General features: G+C 45.7%; 1 protein-coding gene across 2 annotated transcripts; it reads right to left on the bottom strand.

Annotated features, from left to right (window-relative positions):
* Window positions 1–867: 867 nt before the first annotated feature.
* HDHD2 (haloacid dehalogenase like hydrolase domain containing 2) lies at window positions 868–15,097 on the bottom strand. 2 transcript variants are annotated; one of them, XM_032205685.1, is made up of 7 exons: window positions 15,032–15,097; window positions 12,694–12,795; window positions 9,826–10,034; window positions 7,103–7,187; window positions 4,100–4,316; window positions 3,538–3,601; window positions 868–2,527 (listed from the first exon to the last, which is right to left on the bottom strand). In XM_032205685.1, exons 2-7 carry the CDS (start codon window positions 12,792–12,794, stop codon window positions 2,424–2,426), a joined length of 780 nt encoding a protein of 259 aa, XP_032061576.1. In that variant the 5' UTR covers window position 12,795; window positions 15,032–15,097; the 3' UTR covers window positions 868–2,423. The 2 variants fall into 2 exon arrangements, with proteins under 2 accessions (XP_032061576.1, XP_032061575.1); XM_032205684.1 differs by having other exon boundaries at window positions 12,694–12,799; window positions 15,032–15,090.
* Window positions 15,098–15,507: the final 410 nt, after the last annotated feature.

Below are 15,507 nucleotides of genomic sequence, written 5' to 3'. Positions count from 1 at the left end.
TGATTTTTATTTTTTTTTCATGGTAGTTGTTTACAGGTTTGGAGTACAAGAGCTGGAGCAGAAAGCTTGCTAACAACAATTAGATGGTTTGTGTAATTCTCCCTTTCTGAGACTCACTAAAGCATCACAACCAGCACAGCTCTACCAAGGCTCGCATGCCTTTTTAATGAAGCAAAAGCAATTGTTTTCAATGAAATTCAGTTTAATAGTGCCTGGTAAACTTTGCTGTTTTCATCTGGTTTGGGTTGGAAGGGACCTTAAAGATCATCTTGATGTGCCAAATGTATTACTTCCCAGCTGGTCTGGGACATTTCCAAGGTGGAAAGTGCAAGGGATCAGAAGAAATTGGAGTCATTGTGGAAAAACAGCATCATCTAGGGTAATCTGTCTAGAAACTGGATTGCTGGTAACCCACTGGTTTGCAGCCAGTCATAAAATGTGAGGTGAGTCATATAAAAAAGGTGAGTCTGTGCAGTGCTGCGGTATTACCCCAGTTGGAGACTTTTCTGCTGATAATCATGGCCAGGTATCCAGTCAGCTGCCTGTCAAGCTTTTTATTGGAAAACCTAAGTCATTTTTCCAGGCTTTCAGGTCTCATCGCTGTCCCCCTCTTACCTTTCCTCTTGCATGGTTTTCCGTGTCACTGCTTTCCTAAGTGCCACGATGCTCTCCAGCATGCTCCTGGACCTCTGGAGAAGTGACAGTCTCCTGTTGTTGTAGCATTGCATTGTCTCACACTGTCAGAAGTCTTTGTGGGAAATTACCTCACAGGATTTTACTTAGAGATTCCTCACTTCCCTAACCTGACTCTGACTACAGGCCAAAAACCTCCTGTATGTACTCCAGGCAACAAACACAGATTCAGAATTGCTGGCAGAACATTAGATGTGTGAATTTATTCACAACAGCAGGTTACAATTTATAATGGTACCTAAGATAAGGCCTCCAGTTATCATGTATTTGTGTTTTCTTGGGGGGTTTCTTTTTTTTACCAATGGTACATTTGGCAGAGACATTAGCCTCTCAGTGCTGCTTTCTTCCTGGGTGATGTGGGTGTGCGTAAAGGGTGTCCAGCAGTAGCTTTGACTTCATTATACAGCATGCAACACAAACAATATCTAAAGATGGCTTTTGTTCCTGGGGGGGGAGTGTATTTTCCCACTTTACTGCAGAGCTCCCCCAGGCCCCGCATTGTCTCTGACAGAGATTAAATCTAAAGGTAAGTAACCACCCACCAACTGAGACTGCAGACAGACCATCTTTCATTTAAGGAGAGCTTCCCCTTCATTCACCACAATGATTTTTCTTAACAAATAAGGAGCATGGCTCATTAACACAAAAGTATATTTTCAATAAGGTTAATACTCCAGTACTGTATAATTACAATCTAATAATTTAAGACTCACGAGCATTGTAAAACAACTGTAAAGGACTTTGATTATTACAATTTGCAAATGGACCAGAAAAGCTATTTACCATCATTACAAAGTTGGTTCATATTGGTAGGTTTAGCACATAGGAGAAGCAATGCATACTACACAATTAAATCTCATTTTACAGCTCTGCTAACCAACTGTGTAAGAACTGGAATCTGTCCCCATGGCTTGCGAAGGATTTTTCCCATAACATTAAGAAGAAAGAAAAAAACAACAGTGGTGAAATTCTGCAACTGTAGCATTAATAGGACCCTGCTGAAGTCTAACTTAAAAAATTCACAGTCTCTAAGGCATTTAATACCAGATTTTTGTTGGTGTACCATTCTTTTTAATAACAGCATCTAATTAAAACATCTGTAAAATGCTGACAGTTTTAATTTTATGTAAAATTTGAAAAACAAAAAACAGGATCTGCTCTAATGAGAGGAAAGATTCTAACAGTAGTTATTATTAACAATGGTAATATTTTAATTTAAAAGTCAATTTTAGATCGGATAATCACTGCCTTTAAATTACAGCAGAGACATACTCAGTGAAATTGCTACAGTCTAATGCTCTGTTAGTCTTTGCAGTTTTCTTGAGTATTTCCAGTGAGTTTTACAGTTTAGCTTATTCAGCAGAAGAACTCGACACTTTTCAGAGTGGGCTTTTTTCATCAGCCATTTCCTGAAAACAAACAGAACTCTCTGCCACGCTCTCTATGTCAGGCATGAAAGCAGCTGTGCTGTAGTTCTTCTGGTGCTGGGTATCTTATCTGCTGAGCAGCTAAGATCCCTAATCACATCCTCATGCAACTACTACTGGAAAAGGGCCTTGCTCTGACTGCACTGGGGCCATGTGCCAATTCTCTTCCCGTTCCCAGCTCAAAGGGAAGGAGTTGAGGGCTAGGTTTCTGATCCAATGCATGCACTGATCCTGTGACCTTAATTTGTGAAGCAAGAGTAAAGGAAACGATGAAATATCTGCTTCTTCAAACGATTCCATTTCTCATAGCATATGGCCTAGGATATGTTCCACCGCCTCTGGGAAACTCTCACAGGTTAAATAAGGAGATGGATTGATTTTGTCTTCATCTCCTGGTCGATATTTACCTGTAACAAATGAACAAACAGATGTATTTACCAAGCTCCTTGGGGCATCCTTTTTTTTTCCCTTTGAAAACAGCAGCCTTCTGGAGTCAGTAACAGCTAGACACAGGACGCCCATCTGATGTTCTCCTGCAACAAACATCTCACAGGTCTTTTCCAAACAAACAAGGAACTTTACTGAAGTTTCTGCCAAGGGGCAGCTCCAGCTCAAGCACAGAGGTGCTTATGCAGTGGTTTCAACCTGCTGTGCTATACTGGTGTAATTCTTTCACTGATTACTCAGCAATGTAAGTTCTTGAAATGATAATGCTGTCATCTTCCCTGCTGAATCGTATGAGAAAAAGCAGGATTACTCGTTTTCATTTTTAACATATTGGACCGTGTGGCACGAGCCCCTCAGAAAGAGGTGGTTCTATCACAGTATCAGTAATGTTCATGATCCCTGTAGGCTGCTCAAGGTTCCAGTTTAGATAATGACCCATGTAATTACTGGGGAATGTCATCAAACTTCCTGAATGAGCAGAGGTTACATTGATATAGCCAATCTTGGCAATCTAAGATGTCACAATAACAATTCTCTGGATTCTTTGACTAGTGCCCAGGATTTTAGAGTCGCTGAAAAAGATTCACATCTACGTGTTCAACCACTCCCACCCATCACTTCATACCACCCTGCGATCAGGTCAGAGTCTGCACTCTAGCCCTGTCGTTGAAACATTAAATATAATCTGCAGCCTATCCTGGCTTAATTGCAATTTACTGCTTGACAGGCTGTAAAGCTGCAGCTGAGGAAATGTATCTGCTTCATTCACCCCAAAAGGAGTTGCTCCATAATATGCTCAGGCCCTCCCTGCAGATTCTTGGTGCACCAAACTGCAGGGATGGCAGGCCTCTAAAAATGCCTAGGGCTACACCCAGGCCCCTCTGCTTTGGGCACGCGGGCTGCCAGTGCAAGGACAAGGTCATGGAATCCACCTCTGTCCCCAGAAATGAGCACACCATCGAGTACTTACCCGTCCTCACCAAAATCCCACGCATGCCTGCATTCTGTGCCCCGCCAACATCATCCCTGCAGTCCTGCGACAGAACGGGAGATCATTTGTGGTCAGACGCATAATTTGTTAACCAGAGGCTCATGACATTCTCTGCCTTGCACATCACCGACCAGTCACTTAAACGCAGCTACACCGAGTCAAATCCCTTAGCAACCTATTAGGCAAACTGCCACAGGAATGGTTTGCTCTGTGCTGTTGCCTAATCAAACAGTGAGACCTAATCAATGCAGGAACAGAGCTGTTAAGTCACTGGGTGATTTTAGAAGGGGCATCAGAGACACTTCATTAGCAGGAGCTAATTGTCAGCAGGCTTTCCGTGCTCTCAGGCAGGACACTTAGGGCTTCTCCAGAAGTCACTGAAGTAAGAGAACTAACCCCATGGACTACACCTTAAATCATGCCAGTTTGGGCATTTCAGTTTTCACCCTTTATTTAATCAAAGATGGGTTCACAGCACCTGGGAGGTACCTACACACACTACATTAGAAGGCAGGTGAGAAGGCATTAGGTCTCCACATACATCACCAATCATGACAGCCTCCTCCGGGGCACAGCTGGTCCCTCGTAGAGCTTCTAGGAAGAAAGTTTTCTCTGGCTTCCCCACCACTGTTGCTTTGGTGTCTGTTGCATATTCCAGCCCAGTCACAAAAGGTCCAGGTCCCAGAGCCAAGCCATTTTTTTTCTTGAAATACCGGGCTTTATGTATAGCTATAAGAGGAGCACCATCCAAAATCAGCCTGAAGGGTGAATGAAGAAGAAAACACGCAACTTATATTAAAGATACTTACAGCCGAAGGCCCCATTTTGCTTTTAAGTCGATGACAAAACTTTCACGGAGACCCAAATGATAACAGGGATTTTATAAAGCTAACATTCACGTGAAGAGTTAAGTAAAGTTCCTTCCTTCCTTTCTTACGTCCCGGAACAGCTAATAAAAAATTCCCACAAAGAAAGGAGTTACTACCTTGAGGATTTTAACAGGTAACTTTTTAAAATAATATCTCTATTTTAAAAATCGCTAATGCAATTAGATTCATTACTCTAAGCAACCTCACCTTTTGCTAAGGCCAACATCCTAACATTAGGACCCACCCGACTTTCCCATGCAACAAATTTAAAATATATTAGCCACAGGTAGCGACCATAGGTGGCAGATGGATGGCCACAGCCTTCACCTCCTTGCCTGGACTGCGGACACGGCTGTGCTTCCAGGATGCTGCTGCAGGAAATCTACAGAGCAGGCAGTCAGCCCAGCAGCTCTTAGGGCTGTTGCTATCTCCTCTAACAGCCAAATATCAACGTGTTTTGGGCAGAGATGGGTGTTCAGGGGTGAATCCTGAGTAGCAGGTGGATCACTTTACCTTAATTTTGTATTTTAGTGTTGGAGGAAGTGCAACAAGTTACTTGAAGAAGCACACAGATATTGGGCACATTCACACCGCTGCCTGCTAGCTGGCCTACCTGTCAAAAACCTGCACAATACACGGGACTGTCTGTAGTGGGTGGAAAAAACACAGAACTGGAAAGGCAGAAGTTACTGGGAAACTGCTGTTTCTCCACCAATCTCAACCAGCTCCTGAGCCTCACTACCTCACTGTCAGTCCTGCTTGAAGGCTCTCCTCTGACCTTTGCCTTGTCAAACCTTTGTGGCAGGGAGTGTCTCGTTAGCACACGGTGCCTGGATCAATGGGGCCGTGACAGCAGGGTAGTAAAGAGAAGTTTCGGACAGTTTGCTTTCACAGGCTCTGGACCTACTCCTCCAGAATCTTTGATTCTTCCATTTCCACTGCCTCTGGTTGATTTTTCTTGGAGCCAACCCAGCAGCTACCTGTTCTGTAACAAAGGGAAATGTGCACGGCAGCAGCTGGGGCTGAGGAATCCTCCGGGTATGACCAAGCACAGCAACATCACCGCAGTCCTCCCTCTCCCAGCGTCGGGTTCAGTACAAGCCCGCCTGACAGCATCCATAAAAGCTGAGGCAGTGACTGCCAAACGCCTCCCGCTGGATTTTACGGCACCTTCTTCAGGTACTGCAGACAACTCAAGTCTTTATCACAACAGGTAGAAATGTAACAAGCACAGCAGAAACAGCCAGGCTGGGGGACAGAAGGGAACCATTGGCAGTTGCCTTCAGAGCAGAAAGATGGCTTTCTTTTCTCCTCAACTCTGCCTGATTTACAAAACAAAAAAAAAAAAAAAGGCCTTAAGAAAATAAAATCTTGCTTTGGCCCTTCACTGCCTTTCTGGAGCTCTGATGTGTCTCTGCTCAAAGAGGCTGGCTCAGGTTGGCTGCTTGCTCCTTGGGGGCTGCCTGTTCTTTTCCACGTGCCTGCAGAGCAGCCTGTGTACTCTCAGCAATGCAGAAATGGTAATACTTCATTTCACTTAATTATCACAAAATATTTCTACTGGATCAATGCATTTCAAAGCAAGCTCCATAACAAGGGAGCTGGCATGTGTCTCTGCGAGCAGCCAGATACGTTCACAGTGGGAGGATGTCTCTAGGACACAGAAGAATTTAATTTGACAGCCACACTACAGCCACTTACATTCAGCAGTTTACAGGAAAGATCTCACCCGAGAGAATTCTTGTAAATGTGGCATCAAAATCCCATGTTTATGAAAACAGAAATTTGATCTCAGCCATTCCAAATGGTGCCTAGAGAAGGGCCTCGCTCTGTGTATCTGGTTTTGGGTTAGATTTACCTCGCCTGATGCTGGGTTTCAACCAAGTAGTTGCCTAACAGTTGCATAATATGAACGATGCCTTACAAGCAGCTCCCCTCTCCCTCAGGAGCCCAGGTCAGATAGAGGCATCTGCTCCATGGGTATCTGCACTTAATCCAGTTCACCTTAACGTTCTGCAGCGAGCACTGCAAATCCCAAGGGACTTAATTAGCTGAGCAGTAAAGGACGAGGCGTATGGACATAAGGCTGGAGAAGAGAACATGGCCAGGAGTTAATGCTTCCTTTAGACCAAACAATACTGACACCTGCAGCATGATGCACGGCCTCACACCTCTGCACGCACCACTGCGTCCTGCCTCGTGACCAGTCCCTGACAGCCGTCTCCCCGCTCAGTCTGCAGACAGTGCTCTGGATATAACACAGACCAGGGGAGGTCCATAGCCCAGCATCCTGAACACAAGATGCTTCAGAAACAACTGCATTTCCTTCCCTCTGAGCTGTGGGCCCTGAAGAGTCAGCTCTGAACACAGCAGCACTTTCCTCTTGAAGCACTGCTAACTCGCTTCACCTCAATGACAACTGCAGCTGCGCTTTTGCAGGTTGTTTGCAGACTGAAAGCTATGAAACCTGGGGCCAGACTGCCTGCAGCTCACGGTTAAGGCCCCAAATCCACAAAGGTTCTCTCAGACACAGGGGAGGACGCCACAATCCTCACTACATAATGGCGATGCTGCTACCAGCCTCTTCTCCCCACGTGGAAGGATTTTCCTTGCACGTAAGGGACGCAGCACAAGACAGCCCCCCTTCAAAGAGCCACGAGGAGAGGCTGACTTACCGAAAGGCCTTATTCATCATCTCGTAGTGGAAGTGCTCAGGAGCCAGTCCTACGACCACTGCGTTGGGGTCCTCAGTGACTATCCCTGGAAGATCAAAACGCAGTACCAATGGTTACTCTGAGTGAACCAAATCTTGTTCATACTTAGCAATATACAGTTAGCAAGTACAGCAAGTGCAATTAATCACTTTACAGCAAAAACGAGCATTTTCTCACACAGGCACATGTTGTTGAAGAGTTTTACCTATTTTAGAAATGAGGAAAGTCTCTGTGGAAAAGGTGTTGATGTACACAGACTGTGCCATCCTTCACAAAGCACACACCTCTGTGTCTGGGCAGTCAGTGCTTGTCCAGCAATGATTCTCCCACTGCCTCCACTGAAATGCTGCAGACTACAAATTGCTTTTTTCACTGAACAACTTTTTGTGAGTATCTCTCTCTCTCTCTCCACACACATTTGTGGGCTTTGCAAGACAGTAAAGCAGGAACATTAGTGAGTTCCACCCAGTTCTCTCACTTCCCTCTGGTCACTGAGGATACAAAGCCTGACTGTTCCACTCTGTCTGGTTATGGTGGCAAAGATGGTGTTGCAGCACGGCTTAGAAGTTGTCTCACCAAATTAGTTTTGTCTCTTCTGGGAGGTCTGTTTTTAATGTGGGCCAGTCCCCCTGAGAACAGCTTGCACCTCCTGTGTCCCTCACTGCTCTGGGGGAGAGCATGATTGTTTTACATAGCAGTGTCTCCTCTGAAGGAACTAAATATGACCCTAAAAAGCCTGTGAAGAACTAAACCAGCAATGGAAGAGCATTTACAGTATCTACAGAAGAAACTTAACCCACTGTAAATAAATCTCTCTTACTCTTGTAACAGCAGCACTTCTGCTAACACTTTTGGTCTGCCTTCACACAGCATATCCCCTGCACCTTTACTGTGACAGCTAGAGCTCCTGGGTCTCCAGAGAGTGTCATCACAGCCTCCTGGCTGATGTCTCATGCCACATGGCCTTCAGCTAGCTCAGACACCAAAATGTTGCATGCAGAGATGTCATGGGGATTTGTGACACCACCCGAAAGCATCTGGGTCCATTAACCATGAATGGATTACATTCATCCATCTGTGACCAACTTTACAGAGAGATTATCCAAGAATAATTCAATAGCAGTCACTAACAGGAATTTAAAACATTCTCCAGTGTACTTAAATGTTTCAAGAGCAGCACTGAGAGAATCTGAGCCAAACTGCTTGCAGAAAAAAGAAACAGAACAATCCATACCAGATCCAAGCAATGCAGAAAATGCCGCCAATGTATTCCTCTGATATCTCTGTCTTTGGTATTTTACACAGAATTAACATCAGCTACTGTGAATCTGATGGAAAGATCCCAAACACACAGAGATTAAACTGATTTAACTTCAGTGAAATCAGCTGCTGCCTCAGCTGTTTCTGACCCAGGAAAGCCTTCCTGAGAACACAAGCACAGAATATTGCTGGGGGCCTCTTTCTCTGGATACGATGACAGGTGGAACAGATTATCAGGTGTTATGGCTTTCACAGCCCACAGAGGCTTTTCTCTTGAACACCTATCCATCTGAAGATTACTGAATAGAGCATGGCACTAAAATTTAACAGGAAACGTAAAGTTTTATGCATGTCTTGCTCCTAGCAAGAATAGAACCTACTTAAATTAATACAGCAGTGAGGATCTCAGCTCATAAGGCAAGGGGCAGGGAGCAGCAGCAAGCCAGCTGCATTTTCACTGCCTTGATGCTCCAGATGAAAGACCACTCACAACCCAATGTACTGATTCCAACTCTGAGCATGTTAAAAGCGTGGATTTCTTCACTACTCGTGAAATGAAGACTTAGTTAAGTTGAGGACTAACTGACCTAGTTTCAGGCACCTGCCTGAGGTGTCCATGTTAGCATGGATCACCTTCTCCTCCTCTTATTGCTGTGGGAGGGAAATGGGCACATCTGAAAGGAAAGCAGCTTCTCACTGGGTCTTTAGAGTTGACTATCAGGGTGACAAAGCACCCACTTAGGTGGTACAGTTATGGAGTGAGAGCTAGGTGGTCAATACAAGGTTTTCCATTTAATAATCATCTATTAAGAGAGAACTAGACTCCTGTGTGTGCCCACACACCAGCTTCTCAGCAACACGTGTGACTGCTGGCCTGACAATACACTCAGGACGCTTTGATCACTTTGACACTGAACATTCCCTAAGATCTCCAACAGACAGTGAGACAAAACATGCTGCAGCAGCATAGGACCAACAACAGACAAGCAAACTGCTGGAAGTACTAGTTCTTTATGGACATAATCTCCCTACAATAGCTGAGGGACATCTGGTTTCCACTAAATCGTAACATTCTTGCTTTAAAACATTTCAGCATTTGTAGGCGCAATAAATCTCCAACGATCTGGTGATAAATATTACTTTCTATGCTGGAAATTAATAACAAGGCATCAATTTTTTATTTTTTTTTTCTGAATTCCTGCCTATTCCCACTACTCCTCAAGAAGCTATCACAACCACAACTTCAAACTGCTTAATGTTAAGTTTAATAGTGGAAAGGGCCATTATGACTCTGGAGAGTCCATGATTCAGGCTTTGTTGTAGCTAGTAAAATACATACATGTGTTGTTCTACAAAACATTTCTCAGTGTTTCATTATTCAGAGGTTCAGCACCTCCTCCCATGTTGTTCCCTGAGCACCTCACCTGTGAAGTCAGGCAGGGCCTTATCATCCACCAGGAGGAGAGGCCGCACCTGCTTCTGCTCCAGAAGATTTCTGGCTGCTGTCAGGGATGTGAAGATTTCATTTTCAGCAATGTCGAAGCCCAGTTTCGTCAGCCTCTCCAGCAGGTCTCTCTTGCACTCCTTCGTTGTGTTGGTCACAAACCGAATTGTAACTGGAGCGCTGCGCAACCTGATGGATGGAGAGCAAAGACACATTTGCCATGGACTACTTTACATTTACACACTTCTTATGGCTTTTGGGGACTGAAAAATTAATGTTTGTCTAAAGGCTGCAGATGAAAAGACTGTATACATCTTAAACTACTGGTGCTAAGCTCAGAAGAAACAAGGCTGTTAGCTTCTGTGCAGAATGGAGGGCAATGTGAAACAGATGGCAAGAGTTACAGCTACCTCGCACAAGATCAAGACATCCCTGCTTTGCTTCTACCAGGAAAAGGCTGGAGGAAAATGGTGATTCTGAACTCCATCCTCACAGCAGTATCAAGCATATCTACAATTAATTGCAAATAGTTTGAAAAGCCTTTTAATTCAAACAAGGTAATAAATAAGTCAGGCCTGTGTTCTGGATCAACAGCATCCTAAACTAAAACAAATTGATAGAAGAAGCTTGCTGCTAAGTTAACATACAGAACTCCACACGCTGGGTGAATTTCACAGCAACTACAGCTCATTCAGAAGTTGCAGGGTGCTCTAGGAGCCTGCGTTATCTGTGCGGTGATTTTATGTCAGCTTTTGCAGCCATTTCTCCCTTTCCTCAGGAACAATGATCCTCACATAAAACCATATTATTGCTCTACCCTGATAGTACATACTATTGAACAGCCAAATAATTTTAAGTGACAATTGCAGTGGCATCTCCTTTAATTATTCCCCCACCATCACTTTCTCTGTTGCTATAGAAACAAACACTGGCACCAGGACTGCACGAAGAACATCAGAATGAAGTTGGTCAATGCTGAAGACCTCCTCGCACCTGCCTCTTCCTTTTCATTTGTTCTGATGTGCAGAAGGATGCACTCACCTTTCACAAGTATGAACTGGTATTAGAAAAAAAAAAAAGCCTGTGTTTGCTAATAAAGTGATTATTATTTCCTTTAACCTCCCATTATTTCTTTTTATCTTACTGAAAGGTAACCCTCCAAATGGAATCTATCCATTTGTCCCCTAAGCAAGCTGCAGGCTGATAGTTTCAGCTTCTCTTTAGGAAGGACAATGACACGGATGAACAGAAAATAGCATGGGACACTATTTTGTTTGAACCTCTAAGCAGAAAGTCCTGTCTGTTCTTTGCAGTGAAATGACGTTTGCTCTGTGTACCTGTGAGAGATGGCTGAGGCTGACAAATGGCACCAGATGCTCCCTGCACCTTATCCCTTCCCTAATTCCCTCCCTTGCCAAAACTAGCGCTGAGCCTGCCTGGGCACAACTCAGTAGGAATCAAGCAGAGGCACAGCAGGAGACAGAGAAGAATCAGTGGATTTACAAAACAGTTTGTCTTCTCATTCTACAGAAGCCATTTCCTCTGTCCTACATGCTGCCTGAGGGCTTGGAGGTGAGCAGAGCCCAGGAGAGATGCTGAGTTGCTCTTGATAGCATCACCACTTTGCAATAGATCTATAAATACACAAAGCACACAAAAGTATGTGCGCACACATGGATTTCGGAGAATGCTGACTCTCATCTGGCACAAGTTCTCTCCACAGCACAAAACACCAAGAAGACAGGATCCAGTGAAGGAATGAGTAATGAAAGAATACCCAACACTTCAGTAGTTTTTAGTTGCTTGCGATTTTACATCTTTAAAAAAATAAATATTGCCACAAAATTACCTGTGAAAAGCAAAGCAGTTTCCTAATACCTCTGAGCTTTGCAGACAAACAACAGTCTAGCTTTATAAAAACTTAAGGAGTCAATACAACTTCAGTAAAAATTTCCTGTGCTTAACTCAGCCCTATTCCTCTCCCTTGACTAAAACTTATTCTTCCCCCCCATGGCAACACACATCTCTCTCTGTTGCTTTTCTTCATCCTTTGCAAGGTTAATTCTCCAGGGAAACAGCTTCAGAAAAAAAAGAGTACAGAGATCCCTGGGGTTGCACAGCCTACTTTGCTAGCGACTAGTTTTGATTAAATCATTTTACTATGTCTCCGTTTCTTTAGACACCCTTTTAACGAGAAGGAAGAGGTACTGAACTGTCCTGTTTATGAACACGAAGAAATTCCTAAAAAAGATAGGCTGCATTATCAAACGTTTCTCTAAATAGCAAAAAAAAAAACTTTAAAAATAACAAAGCAAATGCTTGGCTGAAAGAGCACATGAAACGAGGACACTGCAAAGGATGCCTCGGTCACCAGGCCATGATGTGTTCTCCCTGTTATTCCAATTTAGCTCACCACAGGTTTAAGGGCTCAGACACCTGAGCAGGTTCCTGCAGCTAAACAAAGCACTGAGCATCAGGTGAGCTGAAGTGACTGGAAGGGGGTAATTCAGGGTAACACCTTCCACTTTGGGCTAAGGCTGCAATCCCTTATCAATTAGCTGGTTTTGTAGTCTTTTTTTCTGTCTAGAAAAGGCTTAGAGAGGACCTAGATAGTGACTTAGGAAAGCTGCAGGGGCTCAGGTGGTACATGGTGGCATGTCACTCTCTGGGCCCGTTGCTGACTTCTCCTGGTATTGACACAGGTGTAAATGAAAGCAGAATTCACATGTTTGCTTATCCATACCAGCATAAAAAGGCAGGATCTTCAGGCCCGTTTACTTGAAGAAATGTCTTTGTGCAAGCAGCAGTGACACAACCTATCAGAGGACATCGAAAAAAGGTGGCTTGCCTTTTAAGAGCTTCCTGAGCGCCTGGCACAGCTGAGTCTTCAACGTGAAGTGTGCCGCTGAGATCCACCAAGACAGCTTTCAGCGCGCGCCGAGCTGCCATCCTTCCTTCCCCAGGGAAAAGGCAAATAAATGAAACAACAGAAAACTGGTTAGCAGACAATGGATAATAAAAATAAGGAACTCAGTTAAGCGCCTCATTTGTGCCAAGCCCGGTATTACTCAGAACATTACTCGTAGTATTAAATGGGCCCCTTTAGACAGAGAAATAAAAGGCAGTGTTTAAAAAAAATACATAATTGATGGGGTGGTATTTTCCCAAAGACGCTATATATGGAAATCAGGTGCTATTTGTTTTTTAAGTGCCTTTATTTGTGCGCGTCAAAAATTCTCTAAACAACTAAGACTGTTGGGAAGAGGATCATTAGGTCTGGTATTGCTGGTTCAAGGCCTCAGCAAGCACATTTCGGCAAGTCCCAGCGACACCGGTGGTGTTGTTCAAGTAAAAATAAATACAATACCACTAAGCAATGATACACGGCTCCGACTATAAAGCTCAAAAGGCTCTGAAAAAGTGGATGCTGTTAATTTTATTTTTGCAAGCTGGATCTGCAGCGATCCAGCCCGCGGCACGATTCAGGTGTCCTAATTCGTAGGCTATGCAGTGGCTGACTGCCTGCGTGCCAGCAAGGACTCTGCAGACTGCTGCTGGCCTGGAAGATCTCAGGGCTCCAGGATAATCAGCACCCAGAGGGGTTACTCCTGCCTCTTGCAGAGGGGGCACTCGAGCAGCTTTTCTGTCACATAAATGAGTGCAAGAGAGTTGGCCTCAAACAGAAGCCAGCCCTCGAAGTATAAAGACACAGGGGAAGAAAACAGTGAGGTTATGTGCAAGTCTAAAACCTGTCTTCAGAAACTACTGCTTTATAGGTGTGTTGCAAGTGCTGTATATTTTGCCACTTGCAAGTTTTCTGAGCCTTCCAGAGCAAATATCCAGTACAGAAGCATTTTTTGCTGCCTGTCGCACAGTAACAACCATCCAATCTGCCATCACTGCAGAAAATCCTTCTGGTTTTCTGCTGGGCTGTTTGGTTACAGGCACAACATGTAGCACAGGTGTACTTTTTAAAACACTTAAAATAGCCAGCACCATGACCAGACCTTGCTTTATTACAGCTGATTTTCCGTCATGATACTTTTATCTTTGGAGATGGATTTATCAGCTACCAAGACCACATGAACTTGATGTCTAAGGTACAAGATGCACGCACAGAACTTTATGAGATGCCACCTTTGTTATTGTTGCCAATTCCCCACAATAAGAAACCAAAAAAAAAAAAAAGCTTATTTTATAGTATGCCAGTTGCTACACAGGCCAAGGTTAGGCATCGATGATAAGAAACTGACACAACTCCTACAGGAGCGTCATCAGCTCCACGGGAAGAGGGCTTCTTCTGCATGTGAAACACTTGTGCAGGTGAAATGCCTGAATTGAGCTGAATTTCACCAAAACAGGTGAAAGGGACCCAGCAGGGTCACCCGGGGCACGTTGCACAGGAGGGCACCCAGGCGGGTTTGGGGTGTCCCTGGGGAGCCTGTCCTGGTTCTGTCATCTCACAGCACAGAAATGCCCCTAACACTGAGCCAGATCCTCCTGAGCTTCAGTTTTATAGTTTTATAGGATCACAAAACCATTAAAAGTTGGAAAAACCTCCAATATCAGCTGGTCCAGCCACCACCCTGCCAGTTTGTGCCCGGAGCCTCTCATCCTGTCACTGGGCACCACTGGAAAGCGCCGGGCTCCATCCCCTCGACCCCCTCCCCTCAGATATTCACACACATTAATGACTTTTTTGTTTTCTTTTCTTTTTTTTTTTTTTTTTTTTTTTTTGCACAACTCTGTGTTATCACTGCCAAAAGAAACTTCCCTCAGGCACTTCAGCCCAGCACAGGGCATTTTAAGCATTACAAAAGTGGCTGCAGCTGCATGTGCCCCCTGCCCACCACACAAGGCTGCGCCCTCTGAGGTGCCTCCCCTCAGGAGCCCCATGCACCCCCCCCCGCCATGTTGCCAAGGGCAGGAGGACGCAACCCCCCTCTCCCCCCCATAATTGAGATGGTACCGCCCCACCCCACCGCTTTACAACGGGCAGCTGGGCCGGCCCACTCTCCGGAAGGGGAGTCTCCGTGCTTAACGCTGTCCCCCCCTTCTCTGTTCGCGTGGTTCCGCCCGCCCCGTTAGCGCACCCACAGGGCGGGCGGGCGCACTCGGCCGCAGAGGGGGTGGGAGCAGCGCGGGGTGCGCCCCGAGCCCCCCCACACACACCCCTCCGCACCCACCTGGCTCACGGCCGCCCAGCGCCCCCCGGGGCCCTCACGGAGCGGGGCTGCCCGGCGCTGCGCCGCCTCGGCGGGAGGGGGCGGTGCTGAGGGGCGGCCCCGCTCCGCCCTCGGGGGCTCCCGGCAGGCACCGCGCGGGGCAGCCCGGGTCCTGCCGCCGCTGCTTCACCTCAGCGAGGCGGCGGTGAGGCGGGTGCGGGGCGCTCCGCGTGCGAGTAGTTAAATGTCGATATATTTTTATATATCTGCCGCCCGGGACCGAGCTAAAGCCTTCCTGAGTTTTTTTTTTCTTTTTACAGAGCCTTTTTAGGGGTGCGCAGTGACAGGAGGAGAGGCGCCGGGCACAAAGTGAGGCCCAGGAGGTTCTGGCTCCGGGTGATGGGCGTGGGGTTGGGCTGGGGGATCTCCAGCTCCCTTCCGACCCCGTTCGTTTGGCTGCGGTAGTGGCAAGAGGCCCCCGGCCACCTGCAGAACCA

This window comes from Aythya fuligula, chromosome Z, assembly GCF_009819795.1.
Source record: "Aythya fuligula isolate bAytFul2 chromosome Z, bAytFul2.pri, whole genome shotgun sequence".
Classification (NCBI taxonomy): domain Eukaryota; kingdom Metazoa; phylum Chordata; class Aves; order Anseriformes; family Anatidae; genus Aythya; species Aythya fuligula.
Note: the sequence above shows the minus strand (reverse complement) of the source record. Positions and strands in the feature narration are given on the sequence as shown.

What these genes read in the sequence shown, in the direction of transcription:
- HDHD2 (XM_032205685.1), bottom strand. Translation starts at nt 12,794, where the DNA reads ATGGCAGCTCGGCGCGCGCTGAAAGCTGTCTTGGTGGATCTCAGCGGC. An exon ending in GCTCAGGAAGCTCTTAAAAG is followed by an intron (nt 10,035 to 12,693) that starts GCAAGCCACCTT and finishes TCCATCCATCAG; the next exon opens with GTTGCGCAGCGCTCCAGTTA. An exon ending in AGGCTGTCATGATTGGTGAT is followed by an intron (nt 3,602 to 4,099) that starts GTATGTGGAGAC and finishes GTTCTGTCGCAG; the next exon opens with GACTGCAGGGATGATGTTGG.